General features: G+C 37.2%; 1 protein-coding gene across 3 annotated transcripts in view; it reads right to left on the bottom strand.

The window, feature by feature from the left end:
- Positions 1-27039, bottom strand: part of LOC125673851 (brefeldin A-inhibited guanine nucleotide-exchange protein 3-like) — a 42383-nt gene that overhangs the window by 8756 nt on the left and 6588 nt on the right. For all 3 annotated transcript variants that reach the window (XM_056160454.1, XM_056160453.1, XM_056160455.1), the window contains 22 exons: positions 26443-26485; positions 25475-25556; positions 24788-24895; positions 24515-24676; positions 21544-21676; positions 20883-20992; positions 19006-19181; positions 18372-18722; positions 17429-17598; positions 16709-16859; positions 15584-15694; positions 14142-14360; positions 13296-13527; positions 12823-12945; positions 10565-10753; positions 9841-10102; positions 5277-5456; positions 4406-4661; positions 3181-3355; positions 1481-2112; positions 970-1140; positions 610-730 (listed from right to left, as the gene is read on the bottom strand). In XM_056160454.1, coding sequence (XP_056016429.1) covers positions 610-730; positions 970-1140; positions 1481-2112; positions 3181-3355; positions 4406-4661; positions 5277-5456; positions 9841-10102; positions 10565-10753; positions 12823-12945; positions 13296-13527; positions 14142-14360; positions 15584-15694; positions 16709-16859; positions 17429-17598; positions 18372-18722; positions 19006-19181; positions 20883-20992; positions 21544-21676; positions 24515-24676; positions 24788-24895; positions 25475-25556; positions 26443-26485 — 4157 coding nt within the window. The remainder of the gene's footprint in view (positions 1-609; positions 731-969; positions 1141-1480; positions 2113-3180; positions 3356-4405; positions 4662-5276; positions 5457-9840; positions 10103-10564; positions 10754-12822; positions 12946-13295; positions 13528-14141; positions 14361-15583; positions 15695-16708; positions 16860-17428; positions 17599-18371; positions 18723-19005; positions 19182-20882; positions 20993-21543; positions 21677-24514; positions 24677-24787; positions 24896-25474; positions 25557-26442; positions 26486-27039) is intronic.

The following is a 27039-nucleotide window of genomic DNA, read 5'->3' on the forward strand; positions in this document are numbered from 1 at the left end:
GGTTAACAAACAAACAATTAACTCCTGGGAGAAATTCATATGGTTACAAACAAACAATTAACTCCTGAGAGAAATTCATATGTTTACAAACAAACAATTAACTCGTGAGAAATTCATATAACTCGTGAGAAATTCATATGTCTACAAACAAACAATTGACTCGTGAGAAATCCATATATCTACAAACAAACGACTAGTGAGAAATTCACATGGTTACAAACAAAGAATTAACCTCTAAGAAATTCTGTAATATGTTATCTGCATGTTGGTAAAGACTATATGCCCCATTCTTGAATGCAAGTCAATGGAAAAATCTTGGTACAAGTTGTGCAGATGTGTTATGGATATGTCTTGCATACGGCATGTGACTTGAACAAAAGAAAATGAGGGTAAACAATGTACGGTAGCCTAAAACTTTGGATTTTAAACTATTTCTTACTCATACACATGGTATCATTAGAGCTCGCTTCACAAATGGCCCTTTAGGCCACGCACTTACAGTACCTGATGCTCGAGATTCTTTCAAACCTGTATTACCCAATTCATGGGATTCTAGCAATATTAGGTGATGCACAAAATGCAATCAATAGAACATTCAATCAACATTACCTGATGCATGAACATCCCAGCCTCGATATCACCTCTGCTGGCTGGGAGACACACTCCACCAGGATATTATACAACTGTCTCAGCATCAGCTCCAGGGAATTAGAGACTGAAGAGGATTTACCTGTGAATTTAAAATCTTATGTAACAATCTAATTCAAACACAGACAAATATCTAATGTGTCCGTTTTGCTTTATTTGTTGCGCACTTGCAAAAACATCAAATGACAGTCATAGGCATGCTAAATGTCGGCAGAAAAAATCCTGCTGCAGCATTTTATCATTACTTTGACCATCGCATCCAATCTTTATTCAGCATGTGGTTGGTTTGACACAACTGCAGGTATGAAGAAGAAATCTTACCTGAGAACTTGTGGACAAGATCTACCACCAGGTCAGTACACAGTCCACAGCACTGCTTGAAGTTGTTGGCCCCCGATTCCCAGTAGCCTGGTTTTCGACCTCCCTCTCGTAACCATGCCTGGATCATCGGAAGGAGGAGACTATTCACACAAAACAGGGCAAACTCAGCACCTGAAATACAACAATCTCAAGGTCAGACTTCAATCCAGAGTTTTATATCATCAATTCATAGGTTAGAGGTTCTCTTGTGTTGATGAGTGTTTCATCGAACACCAATAACTTATAGCAACTGTACTCTTTCTGTGGAGTAAATTAAATTTGTGGGGCCCAATTTTCATAGATTTTCGAGATTTTACAGTCTGTACATTGAAACATTACAATAAATTGTATATTTCATTGGGGTTTAAAATTCAAACAAACTTTAGACCCCCCCCCCCCCTCAAGAAATCAAATGATTTCACAGTACACGAATATTATTATTAAAAAGCAAAAAAATTCCCACAATTCTCACCGGGCACATCTGATGTAGCCTTCAGCAGCTCGAAGAACATCTCCAGAGTCTCAGGTTGATATGATTTAGGACAGGACGACACAGCACTAGCTAGTCCCTCTAACAAGAGAAACCACACATGAAGGATCCCTGTACTATTGTCTACAGTATCCAGTGAACCAATCAATTCCAGCCCACTGTCCCAGGTACCCCCCGGCTGTCTGTGAAGGAGCCTCAGAGCTGCACATCTCTCACAGTGCACAGGACTGATGTTTTCAGTATCGCTCTTATGACCAGAGTTGCTGTGGGTCATTTCCTGGTCAATGTTTTCACTATCCATTTTATTATCTGACCTACTTTCACTCAGATTAGTTATAACACCTGAATCTACTGAGTTCAGACTGTCCGTTCCACCCTCGTCCAGGTGACCTACATTGTCCAGTGGTTCAGGTTTTAGGGTTGGGACATCAACACGACTGACCGCTGGTTCAGGTTTTGAGGTAGAAACATCTCCCTGACTGACCATTGGATGGGAAGGACTGGAGACACAGCTCTCACACCGCCTAACCACACTGTAGTGGCGGATGAAGTCTCCCATATTCATGTGGGGAAGACTGGCATCCACAAACACATTGGAAGGGGTCGTTTGGATTCTGAAAAGTTAAGATTGATTGATTGATTGTTTTGCTGTTTTCCGCCACACTCAACAATTTTTCAGTTATCTGGTGGCACCCAGTTTTTATTGGTGGAAGAGAAAACCCAGTTACAATGTACCTGGGAAGAGACCACCGACCTTCCGAAAGTAAACTGGGAAACTTTCTCACTTACTGGCGCGAGCAGCATTTGAACCTGTGCCGACCAGAGGTGAGAGGCTAGAGATTTGGCTATCAATTAGACAGGTTGCTATTACAAGAATTGACCTTCACCTTTGATATCCTTATTTAAACCATTAATACCTATTGATAGTGAGACAGTAATTCCATAATTGTATGCACATTATAAATTTAAGACAGAAAACATCAATTGATTTTTTTATTATCCAATAATCAGGATTGAAGTACTATTTAATAATAAGAGGCCCATGGCCCATATCGCTCAACTGAGTCACCTAGGCTGTTGTTTCAGCTCAGATGAGCTAATAAAAGAGAATGGATGACAACATGGAAAGTATTGCTGAATTGTGAATTTAACTTTTTCGAGGATATATATGTCTAATTATTGTCAAGGTACATGTATCTCTTCCTTTCAGCATTACATCCAGCCAGATTAACCTAGAACTGGCTGGCTGAACTAAATTAATTTTGTACACAGGTCTCCACATATTCTACTGGTGGAGATCACATAACACAATAGAGATTTTCATTCAATTATACTGTAACTTAACTTTCATTAAAATTATTCTTACAAAACCATTCGGAATGTAAAAGTGACAGTAAAATTTCCAGTTTTAGAGTAATTTCTGAAAATGTTTTGATTATATTTGAGTAAGTTTGACACATATTTTTGTATTTTGATTTCTGTGAAATCATCTGGAGTTATCAAATAGTCTAGAGGACAATCTAACAAGAGAACAGTGAATTTTCTGTTAATCAATTTTCGAAATTCAAAATTCCAGTCCAATCAAGTAGTTATGGTGTTATTTTCATGTGTGAAAAATCACCTTCATTCAATGCTTGAATCACAATATTTCATTCTTGAAGTGTAATAAAGCCTGATCCCACCTTTTGGCACAGTTAAAAACTGGACATGCAGGCATTTTCCACATGGTTTGAAGGATCTGGGAACATCTCTTTAGATATCCCAGGGCTGGGATACACAAGTTCTCCACTCCCGATGTTGTCATGGCAAAGTCGCTCCCAGAGTCCGAGTCATCCTCACTAGAGTTGTCAAACTCCCCTGACAGGTAAAACAGACAGAATTCTTGTTTAACCGCTCACTATACATTATATGTATTTTGATTTCTGTGAAATCATCTGGAGTTATCATATAGTTTAGAGGACAATCTAACAAGAGAACAATGAATTTTAGTGAATACTAAATCTTATTTCAGATGTCCTATACAACTTCCCATAAATTTGTCTCTGATTTCTGCAGTCCTTTGTAGAACTCGGCATTAAAAGTCATACAAATTATAAAATTTAGTTAATTGCTCATTTCTGTAAACGTTTTTCTTTTCATGAAAGCCCAAAAAACTTCATAATGTGTACTCAAGATATACTTTACATATTTTTCAAGATAACAAAATTTCTGAAGACTGAAATTCATATCTTCAAATTCAATTTATATGTATGCCAATTTTCTGTTAAGACTTTTCTCTATTTTCATGGTTGAGAAATTTAAACATCTGCATTGGAACATCATTTTGTGGTAGAATAGTAGTTATTTAAATTCGGTTTCTCCTGTTCATGATGATTTAAATTTACTACAACATGTACACACTACAAAAAAATAAAATTAATATCAATCTTTACCATCCACAAAATAAGTAATAATTTTACAACGCAGTAAGAGAAACCACATTGGTGATAATTTCACCCAAAACCTGATGTCAAAGACAGTTGTGTACTCATAAAACCTGATGTCCGGGATATTTGTGTACACACAAAACCTGATATCAGAGACATTTGTGTACACAAAAATCCTAATGTCAGAGACATTTGTGTTCTTCACACAAAACCTGATGTCAGAGATATTTGTGTACACACAAAGCCTGATCAAAACCTGATGTCAGAGACATTTGTGTTCACACAAGACCTGATGTCAGAGATATTTGTGTACACACAAAACCTGATGTCAGAGATATTTGTGTACACACAAAACCTGATGTCAGAGATATTTGTGTACAGCATGCTAATGAACTGCATCAACCCTGTATTTATGAAATATAAGTACCAACATATATTAAATTGTATGAGGAAGCTTAAAGCTGGTTCCCTTTTCTCTCACCTGGTCCCCGGATGTATTTGAGCAGACACAGAATACAGTCCACAGTGGCATTGGCAAACACAAGGACATTGTCAGTACTGAGGTACACCTCGAAAACATCCAGTACCGCTGCCACATGTCGCTGTCGTGCCTCGTTCACTTCCTCGTTAATCGTGTACTCGATCTTCACGGCTCGGAGAGCCCCGAACAGCGGTCTCCAACCTGACTTAATGTCTGCAGTACAAGCCTCCACCAACTCACAGATAGAGCATACAATCTGAAAATCATCAACTCACAGATAGAGCATACAATCTGAAAATGGGACATTCAATCATCAACTCACAGATAGAGCATACATTGCCGCAAACTTACAGATAGAAAACACAATCTGAACAGAAAATTAACTGCAATCATTCAAAATATGATAGCAGATAAAAGCAGAAGCTGCGAATCAAATGAAGTGACTGCTTAACAGGTGTAACCGCTGAAGAGAGAATTTCACATTCAGTGTAGGTGACCTAATTATCCGAATTAATTTCACCCTGGTTCATGAGTCCTGGCCTCACTAATTATCCGATTTAATTTGACCCTGGTCAGTGAGCCCTGGCCTCACTAATTATCCGATTTAATTTGACCCTGGTCAGTGAGTCCTGGCCTCAGTAATTATCCGATTTAATTTTGACCCTGGTCAGTTAGTCCTGGCCTCAGTAATTATCCGATTTAATTTGACCCTGGTCAGTGAGCCCTTGCCTCACTAATTATCCGATTTAATTTGACCCTGGTCAGTGAGCCCTGGCCTTACTAATTATCCAATTTAATTTTGACCCTGGTCAGTGAGTCCTGGCCTCACTAATTCTCCGATTTAATTTGACCCTGGTCAGTAAGCCCTCACCTGGTCCTGCACATCCCCGTCACACATCTCCAGACACAGCATGTTCTCAAACGCCTTACATAAAAGCTCATTGACGTGGAAGTAGGCCAGTTCGGGACGGTCACTCAGAACGGCCAGGATGAAGTCATGGACACAGGTGACAGCCATCTTTGATACATTTCTGTCCTTGTGACCTGCAGACTACAAAACATGAAGAGCATGATTTAAGCACTGATGGTAGCCCTCAATATTGAGAAGTGTTTTTCTTGGTTAGTTACATTACTTACTCAGTTTGGGGTTTCAAGTATTGTGGATGTGTGAAATAAATGTGAATGGACAGGCACACAGACAGAAAGTCAAAGTGATCACTAAACACCTCCTAAACCTTCAATGTGGAGTCATCTCCTAAACCTTCAATGTGGAGTCATCTCCTAAACCTTCAATGAGGAGTTACCTCCAAAACCTTCAATGTGGAATCACCTCCTAAACCTTCAATGAGGAGTCACCTCCTAAACCGTCAATGTGGAGTCATCTCCTAAACCTTCAATGAGAAGTCACCTCCTAAACCGTCAATGTGGAGTCATCTCCTAAACCTTCAATGAGAAGTCACCTCCTAAACCTTCAATGTGGAATCATCTCCTAAACCTTCAATGTGAAGTCACCTCCTAAACCTTCAATGTGGAGTCACCTCCTAAACCTTCAATGTGGAGTCACCTCCTTACAGTCCCTGAAACGTTCTACTTTCCCACTTGAACGGTGAGCGAATGGTGAACGCACGCAGAGCGAACAGTGAACGAATGCAGAGCGAACGGTGAACGCAATTTGATGAACGGTGAGTGAACGCAGAGTGAACGGTGAACAAACACTGAGCTCACGCTGAACGCAAAATGATCTATTTACTCGGAATGTTTCGGATTTTTCCCTGGGATTTTACTTATTTCATAATCAAGTAATAAAATACATGTACATGTATATTTCATCAATTAATAAAAAATTAAATAAACTGAAATCGTGATACAGCATATTTTACAGTTATGGATATATTCAATGTAATATATTTTTGTACAAGTACCGAGTATACATGTATATATTTCATGAAATTATTGCAAATTGTACATTAATACACACAACAGTCATACACAAACAAAAGCAAATTTCGTATGTACATTGTGTATACCATTACATGTGCAGATACATTTAATGCATGGATATAATATATAAACAATGCATGTGAAAAGAAAACACTATAGTCTACATGTGTAGTGACATCCAGAATTAACAGGTGTTCATGTATGGCTTCAAACTTTACGAGCTCGATCGTTTGGGATACCTGTAATTAACAAACACCCCCGAAAGGAGTCAAGATAGATGCAGTAAACAAACAATAAGGACGGTATACCCTGTGTCAACACCTCAACACTCCTAACAGTATTAAATATTCCTACTTACATTTTGTGCCATTCATTTGTCGCAGCTACATCGACCCGAGAAAATAATCAGTACAAAAACTTTCTATTTTTATTATTGATGTGACCATAGATTGCAGTTAGATCGTTCAATATTTGTATATATTTGATTTAGATAAAATTGTTTATTATACTGAACTACCCGTAGAATGTTTAAAGGCTAATGCAGAAATGTACCAGATAAACAATTACATCTTTGCATTAAGGACAAATGTTACAAAAGTTTCAAATTTGGCAAGAGTAGTAAATATCAGTTTATTGACAATGTCTTTCATAAATATAGGCGTAAAAATAGCTATATCAGTTTGACATTCTGACACGTACATACGGTACAATGTACATTATGTGGCATCGTTTGTTTGTTTTTATTTTTCAAAGTAGGGGGGGGATGACTTGTTTAAAACTCTTGTCAAGCAATGCAAAATAATTATAATAATTTGTGCCCGAACTTGTAGATGCTAAATCGTGAACACAGAGGAAGAGGTTTTCATTACCTGAAACTGCCTTATTTTTTGTACTTGGGTTAAATTCATAACGACAAGCTCTTATATTCGTCTCTCATATAGAATTGTTTTTAACAAAAGCTCATATGAACCTTTCGGCATTCACAGTGGATAATCCTGACATTTTGTACTTCAAAATTAAATTTCTAATATAGAAAGAAAGTATCCTTCCACTCTTACAAAAATGTACCCACACGTTCAATTTTCATTTTCGCCTTGCTATCAAGATTGGTCCTTTCACTTTGGTGTTCCGAATGACAATGAAAAGACTGAACGGTGAACGAATGGTGAGCGCACACTGAACGCAAAACTGTGAATGGAGAGCGCACGGTGAACGCACGGTGAACGAACGGTGAACGCACGGTGAGCAAACGGTGAACGAACGGAAAAATGGTAAAGTAGAACGTTTCAGGGACTGTAACCTTCAATGTGGAGTCATCTCCTAAACCTTCGATGTGGAGTCACCTCCTAAACCTTCAATGTGGAGTCACCTCCTAAACCTTCAATGTGGAGTCATCACTCTTCATTTGTGCCAATTGTCTCATTCAATAGTTTAAGCATAACCTCTATAGTCATCCAGAAAGCATTCTTACAATTCTTTTTATCAACATTTATATAACCAGATCCTGTTTTAATTAGTTGTTCCTAAGGAGACAATTTTACTTAACAACATTTTCCATTTTGTGTCTTGAGAATATAAAATTCTTTTCATCCAAATAATTTTCGTCCTATCAAAAGATGTAATTATATATATCAGCCATTTTTAGTCCACCATTCATAGTACCCTGTTGGTACAACGAAAACAAAACTCGAAGAATGCTTTTAGTTAGTCTATACATTGCGAAGTCTAAACTCTTAATACACATTGGGTTACGTACGATTTAGTCATTTAGTAATTCTCGAGATATTTCTGTAAATATTACAGATTATGATGTTAAATTGTGTTGTCAACTTCGCTTGACTATATCTATTGTAGGCCATTTCTTTTGTGTGATTGTGGATCATTAATGACGGGTAGAAATATCGAATCTCCTACAACAAAATGCTAATTTTTGTGTGATACATGTACATGTACTCACAGTCACATATTTTGTAATGTTTTCCTGATAAATTATTTAAACCTGAAAGAATATGATGTCGTCATGACCTTAAAATATATGTACAATCTAAATCTATATGACATTGTAAACCCCCTTACACGAAATAGTATTTTGATATTTATTTACACGACAAAAATCATTTCCAAGGCACTCCGCATCCATAATAAATATGCATATGTGCATATCTCTGTTGTGTCCAATGATTTCAGGGCAGTCAACTAGATCATACGCTGAAAGATTTGTAACATTTATCTCGACTAGGTGTCATTTGTGTTCTTGTACGTATCCATAGGTGTTACATGTAATTTCTTTTGTCTAAAAAACTTTCTGGTCGGCATGACCTCTGATGTTTTAGTCAAGTTTATTTGATTCGGCATGCATGCGGTACTACTACATGTCTTTAACACTCACATCACATGGCTGTATCGTATTATGTGAAAAATACTACTACCAGGAATCAAAAATTACTAATGGGACGAGAACTGCAGAATTCATTTCTTTTAAAATATTAAAATTTTCCAAAATTTGTACTGTAACACGGGGTTAAAATTCTCTGACTGGGCGTTAACAAATGTAAATATTTGTTTCAACGACCTGATGACATAATTTATTTTTTCATCTATTGTGACGTCATGTCAGTATTTATGTGACGTAGTTTATGGATAAGTCTGATATTTCGAGTTTATGGAAAGTGAATCACTATGTGATTGGACTATAGATTTATTATTTAACAATACCAAACAGGAATTCATCATATATGTCATCGGTCATTGATAGTTTCTTTCTCATAGCCACAGGCACAGCATTGTCTTGTGCCTTTTAGTAAGCCCCACGTTACAGTTTTGATTTTCCAAACTTCAAGCCCAATCCCTAAAGATTACAGCAATCAATGAAAGTGGTGTTTAGTTATTCAAAGCTTTAATGTTTTAAACTGTGTTTCAAAAACCACCTAGTAATATTTATTGAAATGGTAATTTAGTAATGTAAATGATGAATTATACATGTTTTTAGGGATAGGAATTTTAAACACCATTTTCCAAAATGCATTTTTTTCTAAGTTTTTAACATAGAGGGGGTTATTGGGCTCTCAAATTGTCCGCTGCCTCATCAATGTTTATATCAAATGATTACTAGAGTGTAAAGGTGAAACAAATTAAAAAGTTTCAAAATCTGTAAGTTTTAGAAGTCACAGTTTTCTGGATATGATAGGCTATGAAGTCAAAATTTTTACTACTATACGTGTATTTTCATCATTTTGAAACCAACAGCATGGTTCAATAGATGAAAAATTATTAAAAACAGTCAAATTCAATCCATTTTCTTCAGTTCATATAAAAGAAACATATTTCCACTGTTTAAATAAAGACAATGCCTCAAAACCTGTGTATATTGACACTTCATGTTTTTAAGAAATCTTGGTAGAAATCTGTCGGGTTTTCAATATTAAGATGTGGTATGGGGAATTCCCTTATTAATCAAATTACAAAACAACACAGTACAAATAAATCTTGCACACCTCTATCAGATGTGGGGATACCACACTCCACGCTCTCATCAGGTGTAGCAGGGGCCGATCGCTGTGGACGACCTTCATCAGAACCTCCTGTAAGCGGTAGAGGTGGAGAGCATTAGGGGGCAGCTTGGAATCCCCCTGACTCCCCTCCCAGGGTACCTGCCGAGTGAGGCTGTGAAGCTGGTACTGACTCGAGTCACAGAGTTCTGACAGGAAGTTCAACAGGGCCTGCAGATTGAGCTGATTGGCTGCATCCTCAAACAGTCTGCCAATCAAATGTAAGCTGTGTGTAAAACTCAAATAATGCATCCTTCAATAAGCTACTTAACAGTCTGACAGTCCAATTGTATAAGAACTTATAAAAAAGATAATATTAAAAAAACAACAGTGCTAGTCAAACTTCAATGTTTACAGTTTAACATATTAAGTCCACATAAGACCACGGTTTGTCAATTACTGTTCTGCGGTCTTACACTGCACATGTCCTGTGAAAGCCCCGAGGATTTACCTGTCCACTCCCTGTGAAACCCACACAGCCCATGAAGATTTACCTGCCCACTCCCTGTGAAAGCCCACACAGCCCTTGAAGATTTACCTGTCCAGTTCCTGTGAAAGCCCACACAGCCCGTGAAGATTTACCTGTCCACTTCCTGTGAAAGCCCACACAGCCCGTGAAGATTTACCTGTCCACTCCCTGTGAAAGCCCACACAGCCCGTGAAGATTTACCTGTCTACTTCCTGTGAAAGCCCACACAGGGCCTGTGATGACTGGGCAGCATTCAGTACCCCTCCCCCTGTCAGAGACCTCTCCCATCCAGACTCTATGCCGCTCTGTTTGATTAACTCGGTGATGTTGATCCTTGGCGCCACAGGAACCGCCGTGGTGGCAGACACCCCATACAGCTCGTGCTCGTCACTGTACCATCACCAAATTAGACAATCACACAAGTTTGAAATATACTACTGGGAATGGCATATATTGCACTCTTCTAATGTTACCTCCAACTTAATGGGCATGGACACGATTTGAACTGAAAACTTCCAGCTCTGTATCTCTCTTGTAACTCGACTACTGACGTTCAAATTTTTGCTGATCATTAGAAACACCTAAGTTAAGCATTGTAAGCATTAAAAATGGAAAAATGAAATTTTTAAATTTTCAGCTCAAATCGTGTCCATGCCCCTTTAAGAAGCTTATAAACTATGCCTAGCAAAGAGAAGTTATATTTGTGGGCTATGTTCTAATCGTTATTAGGTAAAACATTCTGTAACCTGTAACACTTCAATCAAAGTGTTGAATTTTTGCCCATGTGAACAAATACCTAAGAGATTACAGGCTGAAAACACATGTACATGTATCCGAACATGAAATATACAATGACAGACTGGAAATACATGCATGTAATTAGTGAAACTCCAGGTGCCGGACTAAAGAAAATGGCTGGTTTAGAGGGATGGCCGAATTAGAGGAGTGGCCAGTTTAGAGGGGTGGCCAGTTTAGAGGGGTGGCCGGTTTACTGAATATTGAGGAAGATTTATGTCCCTTTTCCAAAGCTCATCCTGTTCAATATCAATGCTAATTTCTGTTGATGATTATGGACATTTTAAGAATACTTATGAAGATTTCTAATTCACGAAATCTTAAAACAAGACGCCGACAGGCCAAATTATTGGTCACCTGAGAATTAGTTAATATATCATTAGCCCAAAGAGCTATGAAATCTATGGTAATTTTCCAGTTCTGCATATCTCAGCTAAATTCCTATATTAAGCAGCAGTATGAAAAAATTATGTGTTCTTTTGAAAAATACCCATACCCCCAAAGTGTCCATGCTGATGACAGACTTTGCGTAATATAATATCAGTTTTGGTACATCCCTTTCTGCCTGTCCTATTCTATATACATTTAGCTTTTATATAGTATCAGCACATTTTAAAAAGATATTCAAATTATAAAACATTTAATCACTTTGACCATTTTCGCCCATCCTGGTACTAAAATCCCCTACCTCTTGAAACATGAAATTTACAATTTTTGAATTAGTAAAGGACTACCTGCTCCTTCTAAATATCCATTCAGTTTCAATCTAGTATCACTAGCATTAAGGAAAATGTTATTAAATGTTTTTCACACAAATACTGTATGCCAAGTTTGGCCCCGACCTGGAGTCAGAACATCTACCTCTAGAATCATCAACTATATATTAATTATAGTTTTTGCTCCACCCCTAAGGCCCTGGGGGAATTGGGTTGCAGAAGTCCTGAAATTTACAATTGATGTCCCCCATTTGCTTCACGTCAAACTTAAACAAGAGGTACTGTGAGCAATGCTCACTAAGAATACCCCCTGCTTACCCCAATCTCTCAAAGGGTGCTGCTAATAGGTATAAATTACCTCTTTCCTGAGTGTAAAAAAGAAAGGGCATGACAAATCCTTCAGAAGTCTCTTCTCTAGGATGTGCACTTGACTTCAAAATCAATAGGGAACATCTTCATCCCATGGGTAGTCCATATGTATAATATGGTGACTTTAGGTGGAAAGGATAACACTTTAGAGCCCAGAAACCATTGCATCTACAGATGGATGGACGGACGGACAGACAGACAGACAACCCGATTCCAGTATACCACTCCCCCTCAACTTTGTTGCGGGGGGTATAAAAAGAATTAGAAGGGTAGCTATCAAGATGAAGTTAAAAATGCTCAATCATTATCGAATGATGGATGGCACACCATGACATATGCAGGCCAATAGCAAATATATAATTTACAGCTTATGATTTATTCAGCACAATCAAATTAAATCAAAAACTTATGTATGTTAATTATTGAATTTGCAAAATAGTAGTGTACTGTCCTTCATTCTGTATAAGGAGTACATAAAACTTTTGCTGGGACTTCAACCGATTTCGAGAGGGACCAGTTTTCAGGGGACCAGTATTGAGGAGTCTCAGTGAATATGATAATGGTGTAGATTCTACTGACCTGAACAAGCTACCCTGGTTGTCTGGTTCAGTGGCTGTCTCCTGTTGTAGTTTAGGGAGATTGGAGTGATTGTTACCCATACTGAAATACGTGTGCTCCAACTCAGATATAAATGCAGAGCATCTACAACAGACGTTAAAGTATGAATGTATAAACACAAACACCAAAATGTATTACAAATAATATCACACAGTCACACTCTGCAGAACAAAATAAAAGAGACATTCATTTCTCATGTAATATGCATGAGGTAAATTCACTCTATAATATGGTAGTTGTTGGTGTCTGTTTTTACTTTTGGTATGTGAGATAGGATCTCTAATGAGTACATTTTATTTTTCAAATTGTTTAACTTCATTTTTTATTACAGTGTATGTGAGACATATTGGTATATCAAGATACTCATTTGAAATGGAAAGGTGTATTTTTGACAAATTTCTTGCTATTGAATGCGAATATTTTGTAATTTGCACCTGAATAAATGTTTCCAGCAATCTGCTGAGTGACTCCCCATCTCGAGTCCAGTTGTCATGACAACATCCATACTGAGGACGTGTGAGGCGTGAAGCTTCACGAGCTTTGGTTGGTGTGATGTCGTTTTGTTCAGAGATTTACGGTCCAGAATTGGGCTTCTTTGAGTATCCAGAATAACACAGGATGTGCTGGCCAACTGGCCGAATACTGCCCCACAGTACTCTTGCAGACCTGCCGACAAGACAAAAACAAGAAGTGTTTGTGAAACACTGATCCCCCAAAATTGCAACAAAGTGGAACCAGGTCAGATGTCAATGTTAAGGTCACAAGACCAATTTTGGTGTCAACGGAAAGGTCTTGCCACAAGAATTACACATATCAAATATGAAAGCTCTACTTCTTATGGTGTAAAAGATATGACCAAGGTAAAAAGTTTTTTGCCACAGATAGACAGACAGACAGGCCGAAAAAAAATATATATGCTCCCGAATCATTGATTCCAGAGGCATAATTTTTTTTAGATTTTAACGTTGATAATTAGGAGAAATATAATAATGCTTTCCCACAATGTCTCTTACACAAAACATCTACATTGTATAGTCAAACTTTTCTTAGTTGACCTCCAATTAAATGACTTCTAGTCATGTGCGACTATAAAAATACATCCCTTTCAAGAGATTTTAAAATCATTTTACATGTACCAGTATAATTATTACAACTACCTGTCATGTGACTTTTCCCTCTGGCATTTTACTGTATATATCAAAATAAATAATATTTATTCGATATCACTTTCTTGCATTGTTCTTTCCGAGCACAGTGGCTGATATCTATCATGGTCTTACCCAGTGTACAGCAAAGCCGTGCTGCCTTCTGTAGCCCATTAAGACTGGTACAGATCGCCTCCCGCGCTCTCAGGCTCTCTTCCTTGGCCCCCTCAGTTCCTAGGAGGAGTCCCAAACTGCTGGAGATCCCACAAGATGATTTCCCGTTCAGTAGTACAGACAGGACATCAAGGATTCCATCCCAACACTTTGACAAGACACGGCAGGCAAACATCTTACCTGGAAAATAGTGCAGTACAACATCTATGAATACACACAACAAACAAAATGATGGATGTAAGTTCATTCACATAAAATGATTTCATAAACCTTTCACTAATGGTACAAAGGACATTGTAAGTACATGTACACAGTGAAAATCATCTAACGTGACACATGTACAATCCGTTTTACTGTGAATTTCAGTCCTGAATTTTCATTCCCTATTCTCCACCATGTAAACACTGTACAATATAACAACCTGTTTAATCTGACACAAATTTTACACATCTTCCTCCTGTCCAGTCGTGCAGTTTAGAAACATTGCAAAACAAGGAATCCACAAAACCAAATTTATCTCACATCCAAGAAATGCCTGCAATCATTCAAGGCAGTATGTTAGCTATCCTATCCGTAAGAAGGCAGTATGTTAGCTATCCTATCCGTAAGAAGGCAGTATGTTAGCTATCCTATCCGTAAGAAGGCAGTATGATATCTATCCTATCCGTAAGAAGGCAGTGTGGTAGCTATCCTATCCGTAAGAAGGCAGTATGTTAGCTATCCTATCCATAAGAAGGCAGTATGTTAGCTATCCTATCCATAAGAAGGCAGTATGTTAGCTATCCTATCCGTAAGAAGGCAGTATGTTAGCTATCCTATCCATAAGAAGGCAGTATGATATCTATCCTATCCGTAAGAAGGCAGTATGTTAGCTATCCTATCCATAAGAAGGCAGTATGATATCTATCCTATTTGTAAGAAGGCAGTATGGTATCTATCCTACCCGTAAGAAGGCAGTATGTTAGCTATCCTATCCGTAAGAAGGCAGTATGGTATCTATCCTATCCGTAAGAAGGCAGTATGTTAGCTATCCTATCCGTAAGAAGGCAGTATGGTATCTATCCTATCCGTAAGAAGGCAGTATGATATCTATCCTATCCGTAAGAAGGCAGAGGAGGCATGCAATCACCACCCCAGGTATGGTTGTCTTACAGTACAACGCACAAGTGAAGTCTTAACAACTGACCTGAGAGACACTATTGTCCCAATCAGTACCCTCTCTGTAAAAACTGCAGTACACACAGGGAGTGATCACCTAATACAATATAGGTCACATACATGATGACTGACCTGATTTCACAAGGCTGTCTCTGTCTGACCCCTCCTTCAGTTAGAACTGGGGTACATATACACTCAAGAAGTGGTCACCTAATACAATATATATCACACACGCGATGACTGACCTGATTTCACGAGGCTGTCTCTATCAAACCCCTCCTCTTCTTCTCTCAGTTCTGTGGTACACACACTCAGGAACTGCCCACCCTTCTCCTGATTCCCAAGGCCGTCAATGTCTGTAACATAATAAAAACACTCAGCAACATACCTCGCAATTCAGATCCATTACTGAACATCATCGCATACACAAATACCAGATACACTCACACACAAGCTGAACATCATCACATACACAAATACCAGATATACTCACACACAAGCTGAACACCATCACATACACAAATACCAGATACACTCACACACGAGATGAACACCATCGCATACACAAATACCAGATACACTCACACACAAGCGCGCAAGTTTTTGTGGAGAATGGTTAACACATAAACTTGTCCTCCTCTCTAAGAGTACCATTTTTAATCAAATCCTTTCTTAATTTACAACAAAGTTCTTTAAAAATACAAAGCCTTACACCGGTAACGTTCATAAATGTGAATAGCTTATATGATAATGATGTAATGTTAAAAAATAAATTTCATTTTTGGAAAATATAAAAAGGCATGAACTGCACCATTTCACACTTGCATACTTCATAAAGCACAAAAGTTCCCTCAAGCACTCTCATAAATGAAATGTATATTTTTCGTATTTACATTATTAGACTACTTTTATTTTTGTCAGAATTCTCAGTCATTAAAATGTGCGTACTATATTCATTAAGATTGATACACGCATTGTTCACAAACTGCAGCACATTCATGAGGAAATGACTATCATTACAATTTGTAGTGATATTTATAAAGGCAAACATATTGCAAATATAAATAAGAAAGAATTTTCACTGTACAGAATATAAATATATATGTATTCTAACTGTACAGAATATAAATACATACGTATTTTCACTGTACAAAATATAAATACATACGTATTTTCACTCTACAGAATATAAATATATACGTATTTTCACTGTACAGAATATAAATACATACGTATTTTCATTGTACAGAATATAAATACATACGTATTTTCACTGAACAGAATATAAATACATACGTATTTTCACTGTACAGAATATAAATATATACGTATTTTCACTGTGCAGAAAATGCATTGATAAAAGTACAGACCTCTGAGCAGGTTGATAAGAGGAGATGATGAGGCTTTTGACACACCCTGTAGGAGGTCTCTCTTGGTCACATGATGATAAACCTCCCTAAGCCAGGCCGGGGATAGGAACAATAACAAATCGCATCCCAGCACAGAATCCACAAACCCATTCTACAAATAGCACTATAGAATATGTACAACACCCAGCACAGAGTTCATAATAAGCTCTTACCACAACCAAAAAATTGGAAATATTAATCTCTAGACAAATTTAACACATTTTCCCAACTAAATCTGTCAGAAAGAAAACATCCTAAAGACTAAATAAATTCATATCTATCTAGAATAGCTTCTGCTAACCTAATTAGGTTGGTACTAAAAACCATGCATTTGTTTTTAAACACAATGATATTTTTTCCCCAACTATTATAAATTTTACTTGCTCAGGACAGATGTTTTTTTTTTTAAATTTCTTTCACAATAAGGCTTTGGCTCTGTATAGTTTTGTTACATTACCTCTGTCATGCATGCTTAGGATCTGTATAGATTTGTTACATTACCTCTGTCATGCATGCTTAGGATCTGTATAGATTTGTTACATTACCTCTGTCATGCATGCTTAGGATCTCACTGTATAGATTTGTTACATTACCTCTGTCATGCATGCTTAGGATCTGTTTAGATTCGTTACATCACCTCTGTCATGCATGCTTAGGATCTGTATAGATTTGTTACATTACCTCTGTGATGCATGCTCTGTCCCTCCTTTGGTGTTTATAATACCCTGATGAGGACAGTTGTAAACACAGGTGTAGGGCACTGACACTGGACACATAAACCCCATCAGCATTTAAAATGGCGCCTGGACTTTCACTTTCATTTTCCCCATGTGCCTGTTTACCATACAATGCTGGAAAATAAGCACATCTCAACAAATGAATTGCATTTTAAATTATGAAGATTAAAATAACAGGAAATAAAAAATTTATGCATTCAAACCAAGATTCTTGTGTGCAATCCTTAGAATCCTATCATGTGACTACAAATCTATTCCAATTTAAACTTGATAATTAATGCAAGTGAGTTGTTCAACCAATGCAGGTACAGTTTGTGATTTTGTTTAACACAATCCACACCCACAGTCTATTACCTGTGCAGAATTCTGAGGAGAACTGTTACCTGCATAGAATTCCACGGTGATCTGTTACCCATACAGAAATCTGGGGAGAACTGTTACCTGCATAGAATTCCGCGGAGAACTGTTACCCGTACAGAATTCCGTGGAGAACTGTTCCCTGTACATAATTCCGCGGTGAACTGTTACCCGTACAGAATTCTGGGGAGAACTGTTACCTGCATAGAATTCCGTGGTGAACTGTTACCTAAACAGAATTCCGTGGAGAACTGTTCCCTGTACAGAATTCCGCGGTGAATTGTTACCCAAACAGAATTCCGTGGAGAACTGTTCCCTGCACAGAATTCCGCGGTGATCTGTTACCCAAACAGAATTCCGGGGAGAACTGTTACCTGCATAGAATTCCGCGGTGAACTTTTACCCATACAGAATTCTGCGGTGAACTGTTACTCATACAGAATTCTGTGGCGGAATCCGCAGAGAACTGTTACCTGTACAGAATTCCACAGCGAACTGTTTCCTTATAGAATTCCATGGAGAACTGTTACCTGTACAGAATTCCGCGGCGAACTGCTGGAGGGCGTGGTCTACCTCTGTAATGTCTAACATCTGTCCCAGCTCTGGAACCAAAGTCTCCAGACTCTTTACAAACTCCTGGGCATTTTGTCTCTCTGACTCCTGCATGAACCTCCCAAACCTGCTATACTGTCTCTTGATCTCCTCACGAATTCTGTACTCTTTAACAAAGAAGTCTGCCTTAGTTGATATGTCAGGGAGTTGTGTGCCCTTGTCATCTTGGTCCTGCAGGTTGTTTTGTTGGGTGTCGTCAGGCTCTTGGGTGTCGGTTTCTCCGTCAGTTTCTTGAGAGGAGGATGACACACTGCTGTTTCGAGATGTACCTAGTAACACAGACAAAAACGTAATTTTGAGCCACAGATTTTCCCTCATATTCTAGATTCTGTATTTTACAGTCCCCTTAGATTAACACATTCATAAGAAGTACCTTGTGATACACTTTGTAAATACTAAGCTTTTAAGTCTTTATCATGAAGGATATTCAGCTCATTAAATAAAACAACTGGGCTGACCCTATATTTGATCATCAATATGGTCTTCTGTACCTCTGTTTAGAAATAAAAATAAAATCCATATCAGTTCTTTGATTGTGAGTGTTAGCCTTGCCTGTTTCTGATATTGTCCTGTAGAATTTGGTCATGTTTGTCTGGAGGTCGGGGGTGAGACCAGCCCCCTGGCAAATCTCTTCCAGCGCCCCCAACATCTCCTCCACACAACTCACGCTGGTAACACACACAGCCGAGTCGTTACAGTGACAACAGTCCTCCAAAGAATCCACGATCCTACGTATTATAAAATGTACTCAATGTTAAACGCACAGTCCACGACCCCATGCATCATAAAATGTATGGAATGTCAATCACAGTCCACGATCCTATGTATTATAAAATGTACTGAATGTTAAACATCCTACGTATTATAAAATGTACTGAATGTTAAACATCCTATGCATTATACAATGTACTGAATGTTAAACACACAGTCAACAATCCTACATCTTATAAAATGTACGGAATGTTAAATCACAGTCCACGACTGTACGTATTATACAATGTACTGAATGTGAAATGTACAGCTTAGTAATTTCAGAAATTCCTTTCACCAGTCCACAAAGTAATTTGATTTCAATATATTTTACACTAAAGATCAGATTTTCAGTTTAGAAGTTAGGAGACCAGATACGACTCTTTAAGGAGGAATAACACGTCGTCATAATGGTTGACTTCCTTCCGAAACTTGAATAAAAATATAAATATCAGCAATATATTTCTTTTAAATCTAATTGCCTAGCTGGGTATCTCAGTAGTGTTACATGTCGACTGCTGATCTGCAAATCGTGAGTTCAAAGTCTAGCAGGGGTTTTAATTTCTGTTTTTAGATTACTTTTCAATAAAACTGCATTTTTTCACTAAAGAAGGTAAGTTTTAAACTTAGGGCTGTTCCAGAAATGATTAAATGGGGGGGTCGGGCGGCAAATGATATTTTTTTGTGTGGGTGGTCGTATTTTTTCATATTTTAATTGGTCCGTGGTGGGATTGTTAATAAAATATTTATTATGGGTAGTGGGTAGTTTCTATTGTTTTATTTTGTGCTACGTGGGTGTTGAGTTTTCAGAATATTTTTATTGTCGCTCTTGTCGTGTTGGTTACAAAACGTCGGAGGGAAAATTGAAAACGTGCTTTCGAAATCGAAAGTAACATAGAACTATTCGAGTTGTCGCTCTTCGCAGCGCATAACTTTCCATTACGGCACTCTTCAAATTAGAGGCGCGTTTAATAGGGTCCCTTTGGACGTGATGGCAGCGAACTCTGTTCTGTAGATTATTACAGTTTACAGTGCATCGATTTTGGGAATATTTTGAAACCAATAGGTATTCCGTTTTCTAATAAAAATAGGCAAACCTTAGTTGATTTATACGAGGGTACCGATGTGTTATATTTATCAGTCGTGTGATGGTGATATAGAGGCCTCCGGGCGCGGGCTCCATTAGAAGACGAACGATTCGTGGAAAAACATATCCATACCCTTTTCATGATAATAGCATCGTTTGGACTCCCAATCTTTCCAACATTCCCGCCATAGATGCCTTTGATTGTTGATGTGACATCGTTTCTTCAGAACTACTGTGATACAATGTCGCACAGGCATTACCGCGTCATTGACTAGAATGTTTGTCCCGAAAACCTCGCGAGATTTGTACCGTTTTCATTTTTAAAAATATTTTTGTGGTGGGTCTGGTTAGTTTTTTTTTTTTTTATTAGATGGGTCATTGTAAAATGAGTTTATTAATTTGATGGGTCATGGGGTAATTTTTTATTTTTTTTTATGGGTGCTTGGTATATACAAAAGGTGCCTCCCGACCCCCCCATGTATTTATTTCTGGAATAGCCCTTATCAATTTCAAATTATTTTCATCCATATTAGATTTCTGTGGTATGTCATTCCTACTTAAGATCTTTTGACACTATTAAGCAATAACTCACAGTTTGAGGAGGGAGATGTCTGCATTCGGATTCTTGGCTCCTGTCTCCCTCAATCCCGAATCCAAGCTTGGGGCTGCTAAGTTATACAGGCTCTCCGGAGTCCTCAGTATCTGAAATCAGAGCAGACATAACATCAAACAAGATTCAGAAAAACGATTAATCTTCAGTAGTTACACAGTTAGGAAAAGTGTCAACATCGCAGACAAACATCCAAACAGACAGCCTAAAACCAGTACCTTCTGAGTATAAGACATTTTTCAAATAAAGTGAGTGAAAACTGGGACCTTTCATCGTGTTCAGAAATCTGACAGCTTAATTAATCTAATCCAAGTCTTCTAACTTGAATATTCTACTCTAATGACAATTTTTTGTGAAGGGTTAATTTTCGTCCATTTCATTGTATGAATATAAATTCCCCTTGAACAAAAAAAGTGGAACTGCAATGAAATATATGAAATAGTATCTATTCCACTGTGAAATTAAATCCCCACAAATTTTTTTTCCAAAGCCCGAAAACTTAAACTCACTAAAATATGTGATGCTACAAAACATTATCTTCGTGGGTTGCTGATACACTTTTATGGTATAACCCTTACCTAGAATTTTTATAATGCTATTATATGTAAATCCAAATCACACAGACAGACACACATGCTTATACCTCTCTGACTGCCTTGAGTGCATCTAGTCTGTGTTGGGGAGGTGAATACAACAGCATTCTGTGGAACAGCGACTCTAGAACAGGTCTCATGGATCCGACTGAGCCCATCAACTCCACCAGAGATACTGCAATGCTGGAAAATAAATGTCCACCCTTCATCCATTGACACACAGTATCTGTTAGTTAGCATGATCACTTCAGAAACTGATTATCAAAGAATGACCAAGTTTTTCTTCAAATAGAACCAACCTGGATGTTGTTTTGGAGGTAAAGGATGGATACTTATCTCCTTTGTTAAGTAATCTAGATAAACTAAATCAGTGTGATACACAAAACATAGTCATACAAACTTAAGTGTTAATTGTCTACACTGTGAGAGTTTTATCATACTCCTACACAGTCTGTCTACACTGAGAGAGTTTATTACAGTCCTCGCAAAAACTCAATAGCCCGACGCCCAAGGTTACTAGATTTCATGCTGGGCTAGTAAAATCCGAGTACACACTGGCCCAACGGGCTAGTAAAAAATACGACTTATGTATGGTGTAAATTGCCTTTAGAAATCATCAGAGATCATAGTCATTAAAACGCTTCAGTCAGTTACTCTATTTTAATACTTTGATGAGCGTCTCAATGACTTAACAAGAGGCCCAAGGGCCTAGAATCGCTCTTCTGATAAATTGTACAACCCCACCATTTCTATTCTTAGCCTCTTAGTATTCTAAATCTTTAGTTAAATCCTAAGAATTCAAAAAAAGTAGGTCAATGTGACCTACTTTTTGGTTTGCACATTTAGAGAACCCAAGAAATATCAACTGACAAAGTTTGATGATTTTAAGCCAATTAGTATCTGAATATTGAAATACAGCTGTCAAATTCCAATCGTAGGTCATGGTGACCTACTTTTTGGTCAGCGAACTTCGAACATGCAAGACCCATCAACTGACAAAGTTTGATGACTGTAGGTCAAATAGTATCTGAAATATATAAATATAGCCGTCCAATTCCAAAAGTAGGTCAAGGTGACCTACTTTTTCGTCAACACCCTTCAAACATGCAAGACCCAACAACTGACAAAGTTTGATGACTGTAGGTCAATTAGTATCTGAATTATATAAATATAGCCGTCCAATTCCAAAAGTAGGTCAAGGTGACCTACTTTTTGGTTGACACCCTTTGAACATGCAAGACGCATCAACTGACAAAGTTTGATGACTGTAGGTCAAATAGTATCTGAAATATATAAATATTGCCGTCCAATTCCAAAAGTAGGTCAAGTTGACCTACTTTTTGGTCGAAACCCTTCGAACATGCAAGACCCAACAACTGACAAAGTTTGATGACTGTAGGTCAAATATTTGGTCGACACACTCCGTAGACTCAAGATGCATCAACTGTCAAAGTTTGATGATTGTAGGTCAATTAGTGACTGAAATATATAAATATAACTGTCAAATGCCAAAAGTAGGTCACAGTGACCTACTTTTTGGTCGACACACTCCGAAGACTCAAGATGCATCAACTGACAAAGTTTGATGATTGTAGGTCAAATAGTGTCTGAAATATAGTAATTTAGCTGTCAAATACCAAAAGTAGGTCACGGTGACCTACTTTTTGGTTGACACAAACCGAAGACTGAAGACGCATCAACTGACAAAGTTTGATGATCCTAGGTTTTACAGTGCCCAAAATATGCATCTAAAATTGAAAATGTGAAATTTGAATATCTGCAAAATTCAAAAAGTAGGTCACTGTGACCTACTTTTTTATAAATATGTTTCAAGGCCTCAAGATGCATCAACTTACAAGATTTGATGATTCTAAACCTCTCGGTATTTGAAATAACAACTTAAAATATATCTATAAATGATAAGCCATAAAATTCAGAAAGTAGGTCACGGCGACCTATTTTTCAGTTGACGCATTTCAAGGTCCCATGATCCACCGACTGACAAGTTTTGATGATCATAGGCTTCAAAGTGTCCAAGATATGCATCAAAATTAATTTTAAAATAAATACCTGCAAAATTCAAAAAGTAGGTCACCGTAACCTACTTTTGAGACAACTTGACACAAGGTCCTAAGATGCATCAACTGTCAAAATTTGATGATCCTAGTCCTTATAATGACTAAAATATCAAAGATTTAAGGAAATATAAATTTAGGTCAACTTTGAAGTGACCTTGAGACCACGCCCTTTGCCCCAGGGTAATGCCTTGAACAATTTTTAATCTACAACATATCCTCATCCTTATGTGCAAGTTTGGTGATAATCTGCCCAGTGGTTCTTGAGAAGAAGATTTTTTAGCAACCACTACTTTTGTTTGTATTTTCCTGATTATCTCCCCTTGTTAAAGGGTCACATCCCTCTATTTAGTATGTATGAAAGCCCTTGAGCCAATGATACCCTGTAACAAATTTGAAAAAAATTGGCCAAGGGGTTCTTGAGTTATAGCCCTTTTTCTTAAAAATTTACGCACACCGCACAAATGGCCATAGCATTAGCTCTTTGAGCCTTCGGCTCAGAAGAGCTAATAATGGTGACTAAGTAAAAATAAACACTTACACCATGAACGCTTTTGAAAAATTAAAATCGGGAGCAAAGAGACAATTTAGCAAAGGAAAATCTGATGCTGTGCAGAATAATATACGTAATTAAAAAGGAATGAAAACGTCATGGTTGTTATTTATTTGTTTATTTTTTGTCTTGGGCTAGTGGATTTTTTTCTGGGCTAGTGAATTTTGTGAATCTACTAGCCCTACTGGCGAAGACTGCTATCATACTCCTAACTTAAACTGACACAGTCTGTAGGTTTGGGACAGACATTGAATATCCCAGGCTTTCAGCCAAGACTTAAATAATTTACCTATAAATAGCTTTTGTAATGGTGACTTCATCTCATGCCTATATAAACTAACCTATAAATAGTTTTTGCAATGGTGACTTCACCTCATGCCTATATACACTTACCTATAAATAGTTTTAGCTGTGGTAGCCTGTAGGTTTGGGGCAGACATCGAACACCCCGACCCACGGCCAACATCTTCTTTGTGTGCCGTCTTGTGACTGCACACCGTCTTCTCGGACTTTGGGGAACCCAATAATGAGATCAGAGCCGGGCACAGACTCTTCCTGTATCCAGAAACATACACAATCATCCCTTACAGTCTTAACAGATCGTGAATTTCATACATCAAGCAATATTACATCCAAAATGTTCAAAATTCAATGCTTTCTCTTTACCATATGATTTCCTGAAAGAGTTCATTGGAGTTCATTTCTCGGGGAGAATTGTTGATTATTGTCAGCACTCCCTCCAGTAATAATGGTACCGATATCTTCGTCTGGCTGCTAAATGTGGAATAAAAATGTCATTCAACATACGGATCAAAAATATATAACACCAAAGCATTAGATGATTCACTGCACATCAACAATATGGACCAAGAATGTCCAGCCATGTTTGTTTAGAACTAAAAACAAAATCCAGGAAAATGAGGTCATTTGAAGGAGTGAATGAATGCGTGATTAATTCAGTTTGATGAAGGTGTCCTTCAATTTTTAAAAATAGAGCAAAATACAGAAAGAAACTGACAAACGGGCCTGGAGGTTATAAAACTTTTACCGTACTCATACTCACACTCAGCCATATTTGTTTTGAGTACAACTCTGAGCAAGCTCCAAGCGTACTCAAAAAATCTTGAGCAAGTACTCCATTTGAGTTTCAGAATAATTTTTAAAAAGTTTTATAAACTTTACTTTTGAGTACGAGTTTGAGTTTGAGTATGAAAATATGCTCAAAAAAGTTTTATAACCTCCAGGAAAAAGATCAAAAAGTGATCAAAGCTACAGGTATTGACCATTTACACAGTAAGACATTCCAACATCCCCTAGCCATTAGGCAGTTACTGATCTGATCACATGACTTACCCCAAGGCCTCCTCTAGCTTGTTCGTAAAGAAATGTAGAATACTGATGGTGTCTGTAGTCAGTCCACTTTTGTCCGTGTCTCCTGTAAACAACAAATAGAGAATTATCCTAGTTACACTATGTCATGTTACAATATGTCTGTGTCTCCTGTGTCGACAACAAATAGAGAATTATACTAGTTACACTGTGTCATGTTACAATATATCTGTATCTCCTGTGTAAACAACAAATAGAGAATTATCCTAGTTACACTGTGTCATGTTACAATATGTCTGTATCTCCTGTGTAAACAACAAATAGAGAATTATCCTAGTTACACTGTGTCATGTTACAATATGTCTGTGTCTCCTGTAAACAACAAATAGAGAATTATCCTAGTTACACTGTGTCATGTTACAATATGTCTGTGTCTCCTGTGTAAACAACATACAAATAATTATCCTACTCGGGCTACAATAAACAGTTACCAGATATAACTTAGTAGATAACAAATAATCAAGTCATCAAATATTCAGTTAATAACCTATAATTATGTTTTCTGATATTCCAAATATTCAGTCAATAATCTTTAATAGTTACCTGATAATCCAAATATTTAGTTAATAACCTATAACTCAGTTCCCAATATCCAGTCAACTTAAGATTAAGTTACTCCCGATATCCATTCAATAACTTAAAATTAAGTTACTCCCAATATCCAGTCAACTTAAAATTAAGTTACTCCAAATATCCAGTCAATAACTTAGAATTAAGTTACTCCCAATATCCATTCAACTTAAAATTAAGTTACTCCCAATATCCAGTCAATAACTTAGAATTAAGTTACTCCCGATATCCATTCAATAACTTAAAAATAAGTTACTCCCAATATACAGTCAATAACTTAAAACTAAGTTACTCCCAATATCCAGTCAATAACTTAAAATCAAGTTACCCAATATCCAGTCAATAACCTATAATCAAGTTACCTCTTGGGTTGAAGTCAACTAGAACATCGTTACTCTCTTCTTCCTAAAGAATGTCAGATATGGTTGTTAGATATAAGTAAAACATGTAACAAAATTAACAAATACATTTGATTTGAATATCCATAATGAAATGATTTTACATGAATGTTTCATGTACACTATCTATCAAACAAAAAAAATCAAATGTTCTTTTCATATTTTAATATTATTACCATGATTCTTACTTTAAAAATTTGCATCCCATTCTTAAATATTTCTTTTAGATATAAGTGAAATGAAAACTTAAAACAGTGCACAAGAATAAAGTAATGCTATACAATTTATTCATCACTCAACACAAACATTAATGCTTCTTTATCTTAAGGTATCAGTATTCAAAACTCATATTTTAGAAGCTAGATTAACACAGTATTTATATTGCCTCTGAAATGCTGAAAATATAATAGATTTTCTATGAATTTCATCATCAGTGTTCATATACTGCTTTGAAAATAGTTTTTCAATAAAAATCTGACAGTTTAAATTTCGTCACACAAGGTGTGAAATAATTCAGAAAAATATATACTACTACAGACATGAATACTGATGAATTCCACA

Source organism: Ostrea edulis, chromosome 3, assembly GCF_947568905.1.
Source record: "Ostrea edulis chromosome 3, xbOstEdul1.1, whole genome shotgun sequence".
NCBI classification, from domain to species: Eukaryota; Metazoa; Mollusca; class Bivalvia; order Ostreida; family Ostreidae; genus Ostrea; species Ostrea edulis.